General features: G+C 43.4%; 2 protein-coding genes across 3 annotated transcripts; both read left to right on the forward strand.

Moving 5' to 3' along the window:
• The first annotated feature begins 1,718 nt into the window (after positions 1–1,718).
• Positions 1,719–12,621, forward strand: hfm1 (helicase for meiosis 1). Its single transcript, XM_067253117.1, has 39 exons — positions 1,719–1,789; positions 1,986–2,095; positions 2,210–2,444; positions 2,594–2,871; positions 3,249–3,290; positions 3,388–3,458; positions 3,545–3,677; positions 3,786–3,937; positions 4,032–4,109; positions 4,408–4,563; positions 4,679–4,879; positions 4,985–5,073; positions 5,247–5,290; positions 5,379–5,480; positions 5,722–5,867; positions 5,956–6,050; positions 6,172–6,305; positions 6,441–6,488; positions 6,582–6,662; positions 6,771–6,862; positions 7,003–7,109; positions 7,240–7,287; positions 7,380–7,477; positions 7,600–7,734; positions 7,876–7,961; positions 8,058–8,141; positions 8,272–8,429; positions 8,522–8,625; positions 8,772–8,987; positions 9,126–9,203; positions 9,338–9,462; positions 9,576–9,658; positions 9,822–9,904; positions 11,090–11,179; positions 11,331–11,612; positions 11,753–11,825; positions 11,934–12,021; positions 12,108–12,259; positions 12,369–12,621. The coding sequence occupies exons 1-39, from the start codon at positions 1,719–1,721 to the stop codon at positions 12,430–12,432; spliced, it is 4,512 nt and encodes a 1,503-aa protein (XP_067109218.1). The 3' UTR covers positions 12,433–12,621.
• Positions 12,622–13,005: 384 nt separating this feature from the next.
• Positions 13,006–16,372, forward strand: cdc7 (cell division cycle 7 homolog (S. cerevisiae)). 2 transcript variants are annotated; one of them, XM_067252743.1, is made up of 12 exons: positions 13,006–13,165; positions 13,393–13,539; positions 13,624–13,710; positions 13,809–13,944; positions 14,051–14,144; positions 14,229–14,371; positions 14,462–14,759; positions 14,917–15,018; positions 15,094–15,275; positions 15,421–15,503; positions 15,578–15,760; positions 15,861–16,372. In XM_067252743.1, the coding sequence occupies exons 2-12, from the start codon at positions 13,449–13,451 to the stop codon at positions 16,184–16,186; spliced, it is 1,725 nt and encodes a 574-aa protein (XP_067108844.1). In that variant the 5' UTR covers positions 13,006–13,165; positions 13,393–13,448; the 3' UTR covers positions 16,187–16,372. The 2 variants fall into 2 exon arrangements, with proteins under 2 accessions (XP_067108844.1, XP_067108845.1); XM_067252744.1 differs by having other exon boundaries at positions 15,578–15,727.
• The last annotated feature ends 182 nt before the right edge of the window (positions 16,373–16,554 follow it).

The following is a 16,554-nucleotide window of genomic DNA, read 5'->3' on the forward strand; positions in this document are numbered from 1 at the left end:
CCTCGGCAATAAATATACATGACTACATTGTAGAAGAATATAGTCAACATCACCTCTGTACGATGTAAATACAGTCAATGTGCACTTTAACCGCTACATTAAATTATTTCTCACTTTCGTCTTCCATCCATTGCACAGTCGCCATTTTCCTCAGTGGTCTGTGCGGACTAAACCATTGATAAGAGAGGGTACACGAACAACAATACTGCCAAATTCCAATTAAACGTTTAGATTTACAAACCTCCCTTACTATAAAAATTCCACAGTCTCCAAACTGTTTGGTACAATGTTGTCTTTTATTACATGAGCAGCAACTGATGTCGCATTTATTGATGCCCTAGTAAAACTTTGCCCCCCAAAGAAAAATATCGTTTTATCCAACTAGGTGGTATGAAATATCCCGAGTTAATTACAATCTATTTAGTTAGAAGGCATTAGATTTGGGTTAATAATAAATCACAATTGTTGATAAAACTCGTAATAATGGTGGATTAAAATGGCGCGCCCAATAATGGTATTGACATTTTCCGTTTTCACTCTGGTAAACCACCATTGTCCACAAACATATAATTGCAAGATCAGTGCCAGTGACAAAGAATTGTTAAATTGTAACGTTTGAATATAGCCTAATCCAGATTTCATTATTTATTTTTTGGGTGCATATAAGAGGATCAAGCAAAACAATCTATAATGAATATGTTACTTTAATTATTACTTTCCATTGGGTAGCTCAAGTAGCCTACAACCTTATATTTCTCTCTCTCAAATCAATCAATAAAATACAAATGAGTTCTGTGGTTGCAAAAATATTTTACAAATGGCATACCGGAAGCTAATTCATGTCAGATGAATGTTACAGTTGAATGAAAGAATGAACTAAAATCTAACGTTTATTTCCATAGATTATAAAATGGATATCAGACATCCACTGATAATTTACACCTTATGTTCCCTTATCTTGTTATTTTGTCTCTGGTTTAGTAAGTGGCCTAGGCCTACTGGACGTTCGACCAGCCCACCTGACAGCATCACCAGTAATGTATCGGCCTAGGTAGATAAAGGTAGGCCTAGGTAGATAAAGAGGTCAAATACTAAAGAGCGGTCAGTACCCAAAAGCCTCGTGGTTTTAAAATGATTATAGTTTAATACATGAACTTCCATCAGCAAAATACGTGTTTAACATAGGCTACTACATGTGGCCATATAGGACAGATGCGCGGTCAAAGATCAGTAGTCTCGTGCCCACTGCCTCAATACTTAAAATACCAGTTTGCCTGTCCGTGGCTGTTCTATCTAGCTAACCAGTTACTTTTTTGAAAGGGAATTTAGAAACGCTAATCCATGTACAGAAGTAAGTACAATAACTGCCAGATAGTAAGCCATCAATAGGGCGTATAAGTGTGCTAAAGGACTGCATTTAGTTGATACTTGACAATGAGTGCTAGCAAGCTAGTGGCTAGCACAACCGTCTGTACTAGCACATTTTGTACAAGAACTAATGACTCACTGATTACGTGTGGCACCACTATCAGTTTAAGCAGTACTGTTAATTAGTTAGTTATATGAACAGAATAGAGTGCACGAATGATATCCAACCAGGCATACCAACAATAGTTTGACTATCAAATTATATCAAGGCAACAATTCACATGGATATTTAGATTCCTCCCTCTCTCCTCATATGGATTACATGACCATAACATATTTGACCTAAGGAGATGTTGGACCCTGAAGACTGCAGCCTGTCCTTAGAAAGCCTTTTCTTTGAAGGGCCAGTTGTGCACAAAGTGTGAGTATAAAACTAGGAACATATCTGAGACTTGGCAGCTCTTGGAGGAATAGTGGTCTCCGGGGTTGGGACAGCTTCCCACATTAGTCCCCACAGGATCTTGACTTGGCATTCAGGAACTAATATAGTGGTATGAACTTGACATATAATAGAGATATAATATCTATTCAACCTGTCACTTTCCAATTGTCTTTAGAAAGCCACTTTGTCAAGAGGTAAGGCATTGGCAGTTGGAACCCCCTCCCTCCAACTCCCAGATTCCATCGACTCAGGACATTCAGAGAGAGGCAGAGAGTTTACCATACAGTAAGTTCAAGCAGCATGAGGTGTGTCTCAGCACAATCGGTCCCAGCAATAGGATCAATTAGATTCTGTTTCATAAATCACTACACACACACTCTCCTTTCACCTCTAACACAGGTTTCTCTCAGAAGTCTAAGAAATTTCTCCCACCACTGAAAAGAGTAGAAGGCAGTGACAAATTCACCATCAGAAATACACATTTTCCAAACATTGATGATGGCAAAGAGCCTGGGGAGGAAGACAGGTATAGCCCCTGGGAGGTCGAAGCTAAGAGTTACAGAGGTAGCAGTGAAACCCCACAGGATTCCTGTCATGTGCTGGAGATGAGAAGTTTCCCCCCTCTAAGGAGAAGGTAAGTGGACCAATTATGAGTGTCTTGACTGTAGCCTGCTTATAAAGAAAGTTAATCATGTACAGATTTTTTTGAAGAGAAAAATATAATCAATATTTGATTATAGAATTAATTATCAACATTTTCTATCTCTCCCTGTATGATGACAGTTTGTTCAAACCCCCAAGCGGGCAGGTATCGAACAGCGAAGAAACAGACGTGAGCAGCGACCACAGAAGCCAGCCAAGGCCCAGAACACAAACTTTCCTTCACCACCAGGTTGCCATGGCGACAGAGCTTCAGCCGGTGAGCCAGTCAGCTGCTGTCCCTAGGCCCCTCCCAGGTCTGGGCCCGCCTGCAGCGGGAGGTCCCCCGCAGCCGATGCAGGAAAAGGGGACAAAGAAGGCTCATGTTCTACCCATGACACCCCAGCCCCTCCACATTCAAGGTGCAGTTCAGATAGACTGATTGCTTGTCTGAATTTTTAAATGGATGCCAAATAGATTAAGGTGTAAAGAAGGGAAATTCGGAAATAAAAAAACATGAATGCTCCCTTAAAAAGACGGCATATCTTTTTTCACTGTGTTTCCATCAATTTGCTGTGCATTATGATGACAAATATGATGATTTGATAGAAACGTGATCAAATGGAAATTATTTAATGTCTAAATTATATGCATGCTGGATTGATGAAAATAATACTTTACGTGGCACTGCAATGATGGAAGATGACCACTGGATGGTGTTTTTAAAGCCTTGATGGGTTGGCCTGTCAAGGCCTATGGATTAAAGACTTTGTTTCTGCAATTTATCCTCTGTTGTTAGGTAGTTCTGGGGCTGGAGTGCTCCGTCCAGTGTCTGAAATCCGTATCCTTTACTTCAAAGAATGAGAGCATACATGTTTAAACCTGTGTGATGCATAAAAAGCAAATGTATTTGGAATGTTTCCTCAGCACAACCACAGCTGCAAAGTTCAGATCTGTTTTCAAGGAGTTCCCTTTTTTCAACTATGTCCAGTCTAAAGCCCTGGATGATGTAAGCATGAATAATTAATGATGGGCATTGCTGGTTCCTCCTATCAGAATACATACATGATAATACACACATCTAACTGTTTACAGGTCCTTTACACAAGTAAGAACTTTGTGGCTTGTGCCCCAACTGGCTCTGGTAAAACAGTGCTGTTTGAGCTAGCCATCACCCGATTACTGATGGAGACATCAGAGCCCTGGAGAAATGTCAAAGCTGTATACAGTAAGCACTCTGTCTCCATCTTGAAAATCAATGACAAATGGTCATTTGGTGATGGTAATGGATAACAAGACACAAGAGCTTAATAATGCAGTCTTACATACTTCTCAGTGGCCCCCATCAAAGCTTTGTGCAGCCAGCGGTATGAAGATTGGAAACAGAAGTTTGGACCTCTGGGGCTTAGCTGCAAGGAGTTGACAGGAGACACAGAAATCGATGACTTCTTTGAGATTCAGGATGCCCACATCATTATGACTACACCAGTGAGGGAAATATTGTGGTGATATTGTTGAGCACCGTGTTAGCATGTAATTTAACATGCCATGGATATGAAGTATTTGACGCTATTTTTCCAAGGAAAAATGGGACAGCATGACCAGGAAGTGGAGGGATAACTGCCTGTTGCAGTTGGTCCGACTGTTTCTGATTGATGAGGTCAGCTCCACACTCGGCCTGTTTAATGGTCCCTTAGAAATGGCAACTGCACAGTAATGATGTGTTAATACTAGTTTCTTCCGGGGGCATCCCCCCTAGAGGGTCGGGGGTTCGCCGTATCGTTCCTTTTTTACACCTGACCTGTTTGCATGCCTGTTATTGACAAGACTTAATAACTTAAGGCCTTATCACAAGCACCTGGATCGAAAAGTGGAAAGGTGTTACTGACAGTTTCATATGTGATCGGTTTTATAGATATATCTTTCATTCATCCTTATTTGATACATTCTGCTCTCAGGTCCATGTGGTGAAGGACAAGACTCGTGGAGCCACACTGGAGGTGGTGGTGAGTAGGATGAAAACAGTCCACGCCTACAGGATCTCTGAGAACCCCCAGGCAGACCTCTCGATGAGGTTCGTGGCCGTCTCTGCCACCATTCCCAACATCGCAGACGTAAGTAAATGGCCAGAAGACAACAACACGAAGGGTTGTTAAGTGCACCAGTCACGCTGGAATGTTGGATTGATTTTGCTTTCTTGGTTCGTCTTGTGTAATTGTGTGTGTGCAGATAGCTGACTGGCTCTGTGACTCTGGAGGCCCTGCTACCTGTCTGGAGATGGACGAGAGCCACCGGCCGGTCAAACTGAGGAAGGTGGTGCTGGGCTTTCCCTGCAGCAGCAACCAGACAGAGTTCAAGTTTGACCTGTCGCTCAACTACAAGATGGCCAACATCATTCAGACCTACTCAGACCATAAGCCTTCTCTTGTGGTGGGAACCCCTCTCTCCCCGGTTTCTTACTCCACTACGGCAAGGTATTCATTTCAGTTCAGTAAGTGCGACTGTGGTTGACGTTGCTTCCTTGTATTCCTACAGTTTTGCTCCACCAGGAAGGGAGTTCAGCAGTCGGCCACTGTCCTGGCCAAGGATGCCAGATTCATCATGAGCATCGAGCATAAGCAGAGGTGTGAACCATTCCTAGTTATTCGGTACCTGGTGTTGTTTATCTGGCTAAACCAGGAACCAGGCATACATTAACCATAATAACCATACAGGAACCAGGAACCAGCCAGGCATACATAACTTCATACTTCTTGTCAGTCACACTGAACCAGAGTTGCTGGTAATCTTGTTTCAGGTTGACAAAGTATGCAAACTCCATCCAAGATTCTAAACTCAGAGGTGGGTAGAGATTCATGTTGTGAATGTCCAAGGAGGATCCTCACAGGCGAGAAGGCTTTTAGGAACCATCTGTGTTGAACCTGTCCAGATCTGGTGCTGGTGGGCGTTGGTTACCACCATGCCGGAGTTGATATGTCAGACAGGAAGTGCATTGAAGAGGCCTTCACCATGGGAGACCTGCCTGTACTGTGTGAGCATTACACCCTCTACACCACGTCATAGCTGTTCTCATTTAGATACAAGCACCAAGATAAAAACAGGCGCAGACAGTCTGTGTTAAAACAGTTATCCAGTCTTTAGTATGTAATATAATTGAATGGGAAAATATGAAATAAAATCTATTACCAGATGTGTGTATTCTTTGGGAAGGTTTGTGATGGGGAGATATCCCTAAATGGCAAAAATGGTGGTAACCGATTGTTGTGTTTCAGTCACCACCAGCACACTTGCTATGGGCGTGAACTTGCCCGCCCACTTGGTGGTGGTCAAGTCTACCATGCATTACATCGGGGGCTCCTGCGAGGAGTACAGCGAGGCCGACATGCTGCAGATGATTGGTCGAGCCGGCCGGCCGCAGGTACACAGAAGAAGGTGACATCGCAGCCAGTCTACACAGGATCAGCACCAGCAACTATTTTGTTTTGAAATATTTGCTGTGTTTCTAGTTTGATTCCTCGGCAACTGCAGTGATCATGACCAAGTCCCAAACCAAAGACAAGTACATGCAGTTCATGAATGGGGCAGAGATCATAGAGAGCAGGTATGGACTAACTTGCACGGTCTTGCTCTTAGACCATACATATTATTATTATTATATATACCGGTATATATTATTATTTCTCTTCAATACTCGGCATCCCAAATGTTGTTGTCCTACCTAGCTTGCATGGTCACCTGGTGGAGCACCTGAATGCTGAGATCGTCCTCCACACCATCTCTGACGTCCATATGGCCCTGGACTGGATCCGCTCCACCTTCCTCTACATCCGAGCCCTGAAGAACCCCAAACACTACGGTAAGGGGTGCAACCAGGACACAGCCTCTCTTCTCAAAACTCTGGTTTCTTCTTCTTGGAAAAAAGACAAAGTTCATGTCGAACAATGCCTCACGGAGAGACAAAGAAAACAGCTTCTCATGATTCTTTTTGCAGGGTTTTCCAGTGATCTGGACAGATGTGGAATTGAAGCCAAATTGCAAGGTAGGCTGTCAATGTTTTCCCTGGAAGTCTGCAGACTTCTTGTAAAAAGTCCTCAATAACTAAGTGAGTGCCTCTCTTTTTACTCGTCCTCAGAGCTCTGTTTGAAGAACCTCAACTCGCTGGCGTCCATAGACCTGGTCACCATGGATGAAGACGTCAACATCAAAGCTACAGGTGAGCCATTCTTGTTGAATTGTCCATCATTTCAAGTTTCGTTGTATATTTCAGTCAAGACTAGATGCGTCGGCGACCTTGGAATCTCATGTTTCTTGTCCTCCTCAGAGGGAGGCAGGCTGATGGCGAGATACTGTGTAGCCTTCGACACCATGAAGGAGTTCAGCAAAGTGTCGGGAACAGAGACCTTACCTGAGATGGTAGGAATTGCTTTAGATTACTTCGCTTTTGTCTTTAGTCAGGTCGTTTATTGGCATGAATATGTAAACTTGATGAAGACTCATAGAGAATTGAGATGATCATTCAGGAATACTCAAATCAAAGCTGGTGTTTCACCCAGATTGAACTGCTGGCAAGGGGCAAAGAGTTCTCTGATGTGCAGCTGAGAGTTAATGAGAAGAGAACTCTGAATACTCTAAACAAGGACAAGAACAGGATCACCATCAGGTCAGAGTAGAACATGTTCTAGAATGAGTGAACAGGTCAGAAGTAGGTACTATACAAGAGCAACAGGAATAATGTTTTATTTTAATTTTATTTGGGTTCCACAACTAAAAGTGTATGTTTTATTTAACAGGTATTCCATGGAAGGAAAAATCAAAAACAACGAAATGAAAGTGAACTGGTATGTCAAGCTTGGATGATTGTAGTGCTTATTCAAGCAAGCAGGGAGTTCCAGTTCTAGTTGACAGTTGTGTGTCACTCTCTTCTCTTCAGCTTGATTCAGGCTCAGCTGAGCTCCATCCCTATCCAGGAGTTTGGGCTCACACAGGATACAGCAAAGATCTTCAGAAATGGAGTCAGAATCAGCAAATGTATGTATTTACTTTTGTTTGAGTGTGATGAAAATATAGCAGTGAGACTTAATAATAAGTAGAACAAGCTCAAATAAGGCTTTTTAGTCACAAATGGTTACTGTTGTTTTGACCTTCACTAGGTTTGGCAGAGTTCCTAAACCAGCGCTCCAGGACCGGCTTCTCTGCTCTTCTCAGCGCCCTGATCCTGGCCAAGTGTTTCAGGGCTAAGCTGTGGGAGAACTCACCCTACGTTTCAAAGCAACTGGAGAAAATAGGTTCAGTGTTAACATCAGCAGTAAATGCTTATGTGTTAATGCTCATATTGTTTTTCTTTACCTTATGTTGTTTATTTTACCTAAAAGATACATTTTCAAATCTAAAGTTTGTGTAATAGTACACTTTCATCTTTGTTCCAGGATTGACCCTCTCGACTGCCCTGGTGAATGCTGGCCTCACCACCTTCAACAAGATCGAGCAAACCAACGCCAGAGAACTGGAGCTGGTGAGATCTCACCACTGATATGTTACAGTATGGATGACTGAACTGATATATTTACAGCAGTTTCACAGCACTGATAAAGTACATTGGTATTGCCAGATTGTCAACAGACATCCTCCATTTGGCAACCAAATCAGAGAGTCCATCATCGGTCTCCCCAAGTATGAAGCTAGTTTGGAGCAGGTATAATGCATGGTGAAAATTCCGTCACATTACTTCCTTGCACTACATTTACAATCCAAAGAAAATCTATAAAATTTAGTAGGTTTTAGTTTGATTCGACAGAAGATTCCTCGATGATTTTCTGTCCTAGCTTCCGAGATACAGCGTTGCCACTGCCGAGATCGTGGTGACGGTCAACCTGAAGAACCGTGAGGATCTGCTGTCTAAGAGGACAGCTCCCGACCACCACTATGTCACCCTGCTGATTGGGGACTGTGACAACAACGTGGTCTTCCTGCAAAAACTCTCGTAAGACATGGTGTCCCTTCATGGCCTGATGTATCCACAGAGACACACATACATCACATAAACCCCCCCCCCCCTTCTCTCTCTTTCATCAGAGACTTCATGCTGTTGAAATCTGGCAGTTGGTCCAAGAAGATAGAGGTCGCAAAAGCTTCAAAAGGAGAAGAGATCAGTGTGAATCTGATCAGCTCAGAATACGGTAGGGAAGATAGAATCTGGACATCAACACAACGTCTTTACTGTTTTACATCAACGCCCGCAACCCATACTTTTTCAGACTAATAAAACATTCTACCATGTTTCCATCATTGCCCTATTTCAGCTATGCCATGCTCTGTCTTATAGTGGGACTGGACATTCAGCAGAAGTTCAGTGCCTTCTATTCTGGAGCAAAGAGGTTCGGAGCTGAACCTATGGAGCCCCCTCCACCTGGGATGCAGAGAGCCCTGACCAGCCATCAGAGAGCCCAGGGCTCAGGGCCCAGAGCCCAGCCCCCAGCTCCACAGGCTGGGGCGGCTGCACAGGGGAGGAATGCCACATCCATATGTGAGACAGAAAAGGGTAGGTCTGTTGCCCTACGTTAATGTAAAAACAGATATGGATTATATCTTGAAACTATTATTGACATTGATCCATGAAAATAGCCAGGCTTTTTACTGCAGTAAATGTGTGTTTGATTTGTGTCTTGCTTTAACATAGGCCTCTCAGAACCAGATCCAGGCAAAAGGCAGTGCAACCACTTCTGCAAAAACAAGGATCTGTGTGGCCATGACTGCTGTGAGTGCTGCCACTCAAACAGATTTCCACATCCAGTGGTCTGACAGAATCATGGAGACCTGTGACATGATATTTGACTCATTGTATGGTTCTGATGTTGTTCTATATTCTCTGGACGGGGCTGTGTTTCCTAGGCAAAGTTGGAGTGCCCAGGGTTATGAAGAGGCCTGTGAACCCTGGGTCGAGTTTCTCCACCTACCTCAGAGACTTGAAGAATAGGAGCGATGCGCTGGCTGAGACTCCTGTCAAGCGCCTCAAGGTCAAGGAAATGTGAACTCTTTGCGTTACTATGATTCTGATCACTCGTGTGAACTACTCTTGTTAACTAAAACTGGGAAAAGCATTCTTTTTTTTACCTTCTCTGATATTTAGATGAGAATGTGTGATGACAGTGAGTCTGTGAATATGCAGCGGTTCTCATATAAACCCAAGCCGATCCTACCTAGTGTCAGCAGGTAAAGAATCTCCTCCTGTTGCAAAACACAACTGAAGATGTACGGATACCAACTCTGACTCCATACAACCACTGACCATAAACCGTTTCTTGATGAAATTGACAAATTACATTAATTATTGCAGTTAAAAGGAGTGATTCGCTTACCTGTATTTGTTTTGAAGGTACCACAGTGCTCAGAGTGTAGAATCAGCAGAGGAGTTTGCTACAACTCAAGAACTGGCATATCAGGAAAGCTTTGACAATGGTAAAAAATGCAGAACTACTAACACACAATTAATGCATTTTTGTCATTGTTAATGGTGATTTTAGCAATTGATATGGTTTCACCTTCTGATTTCGCAAGGCTGCCAGTCAAATACAACCAAACACAACAGATCATATATTTGGTGTCACAAGTGGACGCTGTGCCGCAGAGCAAATTTCAATGTTCATTTAACAACAGGAGTGTTTATATAGGGAGTGGACCTACACTACCGGTCAAAAGTTTTAGAACACCCCCTTTTTTTTAATTTTCATTGACATTTAAGCAGTTCAAGTCCAGTGAATAACCTGAAATGGTACAAAGGTAAGCGGTAAACTGCCAGAGGTGTAAAAAAAAATTTTTAGGTTTTCAATTAACAAAGGAAGACAGACAGACCATTATAACCCTTAAAAGTGTAGGTCTTTACTTTAGATAGAAATAGCCAAGAAAGCCAAGGTGTCAGTGAGTACAGTTTCCTACACCATCAAAAAGCACCTGGAAACTGGAGGAAACTGACAGGAAGAGGGCTGGCAGGCCCAAAGCCACAACAGAATCAGAACACAACAGCATGTGTGATAGGCGGCTCACAGGACAACAGCTTCAAGCACAAGTTGATGGTTGAAAGTGATGGTTTGGGGGCTCTTTTGCTGGATCCAGAGTTGGCGACTTCCACAGAGTGAGTGGCACCCTGAACCAAAACTGCTACCACAGCATTTTGCAGCATTTCAACCATCAACTGAGACTTGCTTACTTCGACCAGTGTTAAGCTGTGCTTGAAGCTGTTGTCCTGTGAGGCGCCTATCACACATGCTGTTGACTTTCAGAAACTTGTCTTCTGATTCTGTTGTGGCTTTGGGTCTGCCAGACCTCTTCCTGTCAGAGTTTCCTCCAGTTGCCAGGTGCAATTTCTATCTAAAGTAAAAAGAGTAAAAAAGGTTATAATGTCGGTCTGTCTTCATTTGTTAATTGAAAAACCTAAACAATTTGTTTTAACTTTGTGCAGTTCACTGCTTACCTTTGTACCATTTCAGGTTATTCACTGGACTTGAACTGCTTACATTTCAATACAAATTGAAAAAATGGGGGTGTTCTAAAACCTTTGACCGGTAGTGTATATAGACACTCAACGAGTAAAATAAACACTCCTGGTGTTAAAAAATACACTTTGAAATGTCCGGAATCCTGCAGAGTATGGTGACTACCTAGAAGATATCTATGAGACCATGGGAGTAGAGAAGGAGGCAGTTCCAGCTATCAAAACCCCTGCCCTGTCACGAAGTATGGCTGCCGGCTCACAACACACTGACAGAACCAGAAAGCATTATGTAGCACTCCTGGCTAATTAAACAGTGTGTGAATGGTTACAATACATGTCATGTTAACATGGCATTCAACTACTTTTTATCGTAACAGCTTACTTATGTGATAGGAAATGTATCAACCAGGCCTAACCGTGTGTTCTTTTCTTCAGGTGTCCCTGTGTGGAGTGAACCAGCTGACCACACTGAGAACAGAGGTTACGCTGAGAGTCCCAGCACTGGTTCTGGCAACGACAGCAGCTTCTTCTCGTCACTGCACACCCCGAACGTGAACTTTGACCTGGGAGATGAATGGGATGACTGGGATGACTTTGACGAGGAGAACTTGGTACATGCTAGTGAGATGCCCTGCACTGCCAAAACACTGGCAGTGGACTGCAGCAAGTCAATAGGTAGATGCTCAGTCAAAAGGTATTTTCAAGTTATGAATTATAACAGTAAAAGGAAGTAAAAATGAATCTGAATCGACTCTCATCCCTTTTGCCTGATTGTTCACTACATGCAGTTATAGTAACACCGTTTTTGTCTTCAGGCTACTCAACACCACTTCCTCCCATTCAAGCACAACTGAAACCACGCTTCACTATGACTAGTACCCCAGTAAGGTGAGGCCAAGCTACAGACATGTGTCACAGTCACAAGGACTACAATCTTTTTGATACTACATATAACTTGTGAGTCTGCATAAGACATGTAGTATGCTTGTGTTTCAGGCCAGCTGTTATTCCAGAGATGTCATTAACCCCTCCTCCAGTCAGACCACACCACCAGGCATCCGCACCCTGGAATCACCATGACAAGGTAACTGTGACAACTTACAATGTCAGACTGTGTCTTTGTTAGTCCTACCAGAAACACCAAAACCTGTTATTTCCGACCTTATACAGAAAGCCTTCAGTGAAACAACAGTAAATGCACCAACTCTGCCGTTTTCCAAACCGAGTGACATAGAAACAGTATCCTCAGGAGGAAGGTTTGATTTCTTCTCCAAGAAGACTGACATTATCCCTAACAATAAAAATGTGACTGGAAATACCAGGTAGAGAGACACATATAAAACAGATCAAACACATCATTAGAAACATTATTTATTCTACATGTGTTGAACATTATGAAATATAACGATTCTATTTATTCTTCATTTAAAGGACTCAAGTAGAAGACAACAGAGAAGTAGAGGCCTTCCTTGGAATCTTTGATGGAATCTTTTAGTTGTGTCTAAGGATGTCAGTTTGTTCACTGTTTTTTGTATTATGTTTTTTGTTGGTATGGTGTTGTGTGGTATGGTTTTCATATATTGCTGACTATTTAATGTTTGTTATACTGCTTTTTATGGATATTTATGCTGGACATTTTCAAATGCATGGATTCTGCTGTTGATTCAACAATATATTTATCTGTTATATATATATATTTTGAAAATATTATATATCATAACAACTGTCCGTGTCAAAAATTACTTTCCAAGGAACTTCATTGATGAGTATGTACAGTAAACGACAGGCATTCGCCAGATGCACTCATACGAAAGATGAATAAAATATGAAGTTAAACGCTAAACCTTGTTAATATATAATTATTTCAATTCCTACAAGACTGCTCCCTATACTGTATAGCCTAAACGTTAGTTTATTGTCGTAACAGAGAGTTTGTACGTTTAAAGATCTAATTTCGCATTTACGTTTAATGTTTTAAGCATAACCTTTCTTATAGTTGTGCCAAGTTACATCTGACTCCATTCACAGACGTGACGTCAATCTGCGTCAGTTTTAGCGCGGAGTTTGCTGTTGGCGGACAAAAACACAGAACAGACTGAGTTAGAGGAAATATGTCTGAAACTGTCTGTTGTAATTCCTTGTGTAAAACATGTATGCCTTTACTTTGTGTCTGATATAAATCATTGGAATCTGCTCAACAATTAAGCTAACCAACCTTATTATACAAGGTAAGTTTTGTTTTTGTTCGTTCAACTAGCAAGCAGCTAGCTAGCTAGTCCATAAGTTAAGTAACATGACAGAGCTAACGTTAGCTATCTTTATTTGTGAAGGAGTAACTAATATAGCTAGAGTTAGCCAACTTCCTACAGTAAATTAGCACTTTTCAAACTGCTTGCAAGACATCACACCTCTTATTTTAGTACCTGACCTTTGTTTGTTTTTTTGCCACCTGCAGAAATGTTCATGTTTGTATTCGTCTCTATTTGATATCCAACAAGTGTCTGGTTAGCCATGGAAGAAACCGGTCCAGCTCGCAATGACAGCCAGAGCATCGATGGCCACGTTAAAGCAGATAGAAAAAAGAGAGGAAGGAAAGTATCAAGTAAGTCTGATGTCAGTATAGCCTAACCATCAATGTATGGTTTAAAAGTTATGTACTTAAACGGCATGTTATATCTGGCTCCAGGGGATGTGGAGATGGACATTGAGTACCTACATAAGGCTGTGCCACAACTCTCCAAAGTATTCCGCATCACCGACAAAATTGGTGAAGGTATTACCTCAAAACATCTTTTGTATGTTAAGGATTCATTTCTACCCAAACTACCAGCAATTCAAACAGTCAACTTAAACAATGTATTCGTGTGTTAGGAACTTTCAGCTCAGTGTACCTGGGTGAAGCTCAATTGATGGACGGGAAGAGAGAGAAGTTTGCCTTAAAGCACCTCATCCCCACCAGCCATCCTGTGAGGATCGCGGCTGAGCTCCAGTGCCTTACTGTGGCTGGGTGAGCCCCTGCCCTCACTGTCACAACACTCTTGAGCTGACTGCAATATAAACCAAAACCAGGATCAAGTAAACTTTTTTTCCGTTTCCATAATTTGATTGTTCAGTGGGAGAGAGAACGTAATGGGGGTGACCTACTGCTTCAGAAAAGATGACCATGTGGTGATCGTCATGCCGTATATGAAGCACCAACCCTTTGTGGTGAGTGGCCATGAACACAAGCCACATAATGTACACAACTTACTTTGATAATGATGTTAGACTAATGGCATTTATCCTCTCTAGGACATCCTTGGCTCCCTGAGTTTTGAGGAGGTGCGTCTGTACATCTACCACTTGCTCAAGGCCCTCAGACACATTCACCAGTTTGGCATCATTCACAGAGATATCAAGCCCACCAACTTCCTGTACAACCGCCAGGAGAAAACGTAATGAAAACATAGTGAAGTTGTATGACATGCTTAAATACCAGACTGTTCCTGAGCAAGAAAATCACATTGCTGTTGTTATCTTTGCAGGTTTGCTCTGGTGGACTTTGGGCTGGCTCAGGGCACAGTGAACACCCAGATCGAGCTGCTCAAGGTGGTGAAGCAGAGGACCACCCAGAGGGGTGTGGGCTCCACAGGGAAGAAGGCCCCACAAGCACAGCCACCCCCAAGGGCCACCAGATTACCACTGTCAACCCCCCCCCAGCACCCCACCACCATCACAGCACCTCAACCCTCTTCCTCCTCTTCCTCCTCCTCTACCTCAGTCAAGCCCCTGGCGAAGAGAGCGGCCACACTCACCTCCACCAACCGCACTAAACGCACCAAGGTGGCACTGGGTGTACAGCTCTAACTAGATTTGGCTACTGTCCCGTTACCTACGTCTCCTTTACACCTCTTGTTGTTGATGTGACCGTCAGTGCCGTCGGTAGTCATGGATTGGTTTTTGGATTGGTGGGTGAGTCGTGTGTGTTCTGTCTCTCCAGGAGCTGTCAGGCCTGTGCAGAACCCCACGGGCCGTGTTTGGAGAGAGGAACCTCAACAGCTGCACCCCTGCCCCTGCCAAGTCAGCAGACACCAAGATAGAGGTGATCATTAACGTTCTCACTCTCTTACTCTAAAGACTGTCAGACAAAAGCTTCAATACAATTTTGTTTGTTCAGCTGGTAAAGCCCTCTAAAACGGAGGACCCTGCCACACGAGCGTTTGTCTCTGTCATCCGGCGCCCTCTATCTACAAGGACCCCAGCCAGCAGCCAAAAACAACCAAGGACCCCTGCCGTTAACTTAGGCCTCACCTGCAGCTGCTACATGACTGACCGTGTCTGCAACGTCTGTATGTCTAGGTGAGGACTTGAAACCTCTTGTGGATTGAACCTACATCTATTTACTCCTGTTTTGGATGATGATGATGCCAGTCATGGTTTACTGCTTTCGAAAATGAGGTAATCACTTCTTAGCTTGAAAGAATCCTGATCTTGTCTCCCACAGGAAACAGCAGGTGGCACCCAGGGCTGGGACTCCAGGGTTTAGAGCCCCAGAGGTCCTGACCAAATGCCCCAACCAGGGAACAGGTGAGGAACCATCCTTACACACAGAACACACACTCCTCCCTGCCCAGGCCCTTACAACTGTTTCCTGTGTGTAGCCATAGATATCTGGTCAGCCGGGGTGATCCTGCTCTCTCTGCTCACTGGCCGCTACCCGTTCTTCAAGGCCAATGACGACCTCATCGCCCTCGCCCAGATCATGACCATACGGGGTTCCAGAGAGACCACCCAGGCTGCAAAGGAGTTCGGTACGATCGACTTGAATCACACCCTAATGAGGCGTGTGTAGCGTTTAACAGCTTCTTTTTCTGTGTTGTGGTTTGAGAGGAATGGCGCCCTTTGTAAAAAGACAGATGTTTACCATGACGTTTCTCCCTGCAGGTAAAGCGGTGATGTGCAGCTGTGAGCTCCCTCGTCAGGACCTGAGGACTCTGTGTGAGACCCTGAGAGGGAGGTCGTCCCCGGACGATGAGGCCATGCCCCTTCACCCCCCCAACATAGACATCGCCAACCCCCAGGAACCCCCCACAGAGGAGCCAGGGGGCAGGAACGCTGAGGAGAATGTTCCAGAACCTCAGGATGAGGAGGGCTGGGACCAGGTGCCTGAAGAGGCCTATGACCTCCTTGACAGACTGCTGGATCTGAATCCAGCCACACGGATCACAGCCCAGCAGGCACTGCATCATCCACTGTTCACAGGATTCTGACACCCGCTTGGAACTTGTTTGTCATGTTCTGCTGTTATAGTATTGTTTGCTGGAATGTTGGCATCAAACTGCCATAGCCTCCATTCCGAGCTATAAAGTGAGTTATGACTGGATATGTGGACTTTTGAACCTGAACCACTGCCTGTTGATGTAAATGACATGTTTTATTACGTATGTTGTTGGAGAGGATGTGATTATGCTTGTTGTCCCTTTGCCAAACTATGAAATGTCTCAACTTGAATGTGTGTGAGACTGCTTGAATTGTCTGTTGTCCCTCTATTTATTAAATATGTTTGCTCATGACATGTATTTGGAAAAGTGTAGACTTTCTAATAAACATTTTGAAAAAAATTACATTCAAGAACTAC

Source organism: Osmerus mordax, chromosome 16 (genome assembly GCF_038355195.1).
Source record: "Osmerus mordax isolate fOsmMor3 chromosome 16, fOsmMor3.pri, whole genome shotgun sequence".
NCBI lineage: Eukaryota > Metazoa > Chordata > Actinopteri > Osmeriformes > Osmeridae > Osmerus > Osmerus mordax.

Coding starts and splice junctions, on each gene's coding strand:
- hfm1 (XM_067253117.1), top strand. CDS start 1,719: ATGTTGGACCCTGAAGACTGCAGCCTGTCCTTAGAAAGCCTTTTCTTT. Junction 7,288..7,379: donor AACGAAATGAAAGTGAACTG/GTATGTCAAGCT, acceptor TCTTCTCTTCAG/CTTGATTCAGGCTCAGCTGA. Junction 12,260..12,368: donor AATGTGACTGGAAATACCAG/GTAGAGAGACAC, acceptor CTTCATTTAAAG/GACTCAAGTAGAAGACAACA.
- cdc7 (XM_067252743.1), top strand. CDS start 13,449: ATGGAAGAAACCGGTCCAGCTCGCAATGACAGCCAGAGCATCGATGGC. Junction 13,540..13,623: donor GAGAGGAAGGAAAGTATCAA/GTAAGTCTGATG, acceptor ATCTGGCTCCAG/GGGATGTGGAGATGGACATT. Junction 14,760..14,916: donor ACCGCACTAAACGCACCAAG/GTGGCACTGGGT, acceptor CTGTCTCTCCAG/GAGCTGTCAGGCCTGTGCAG.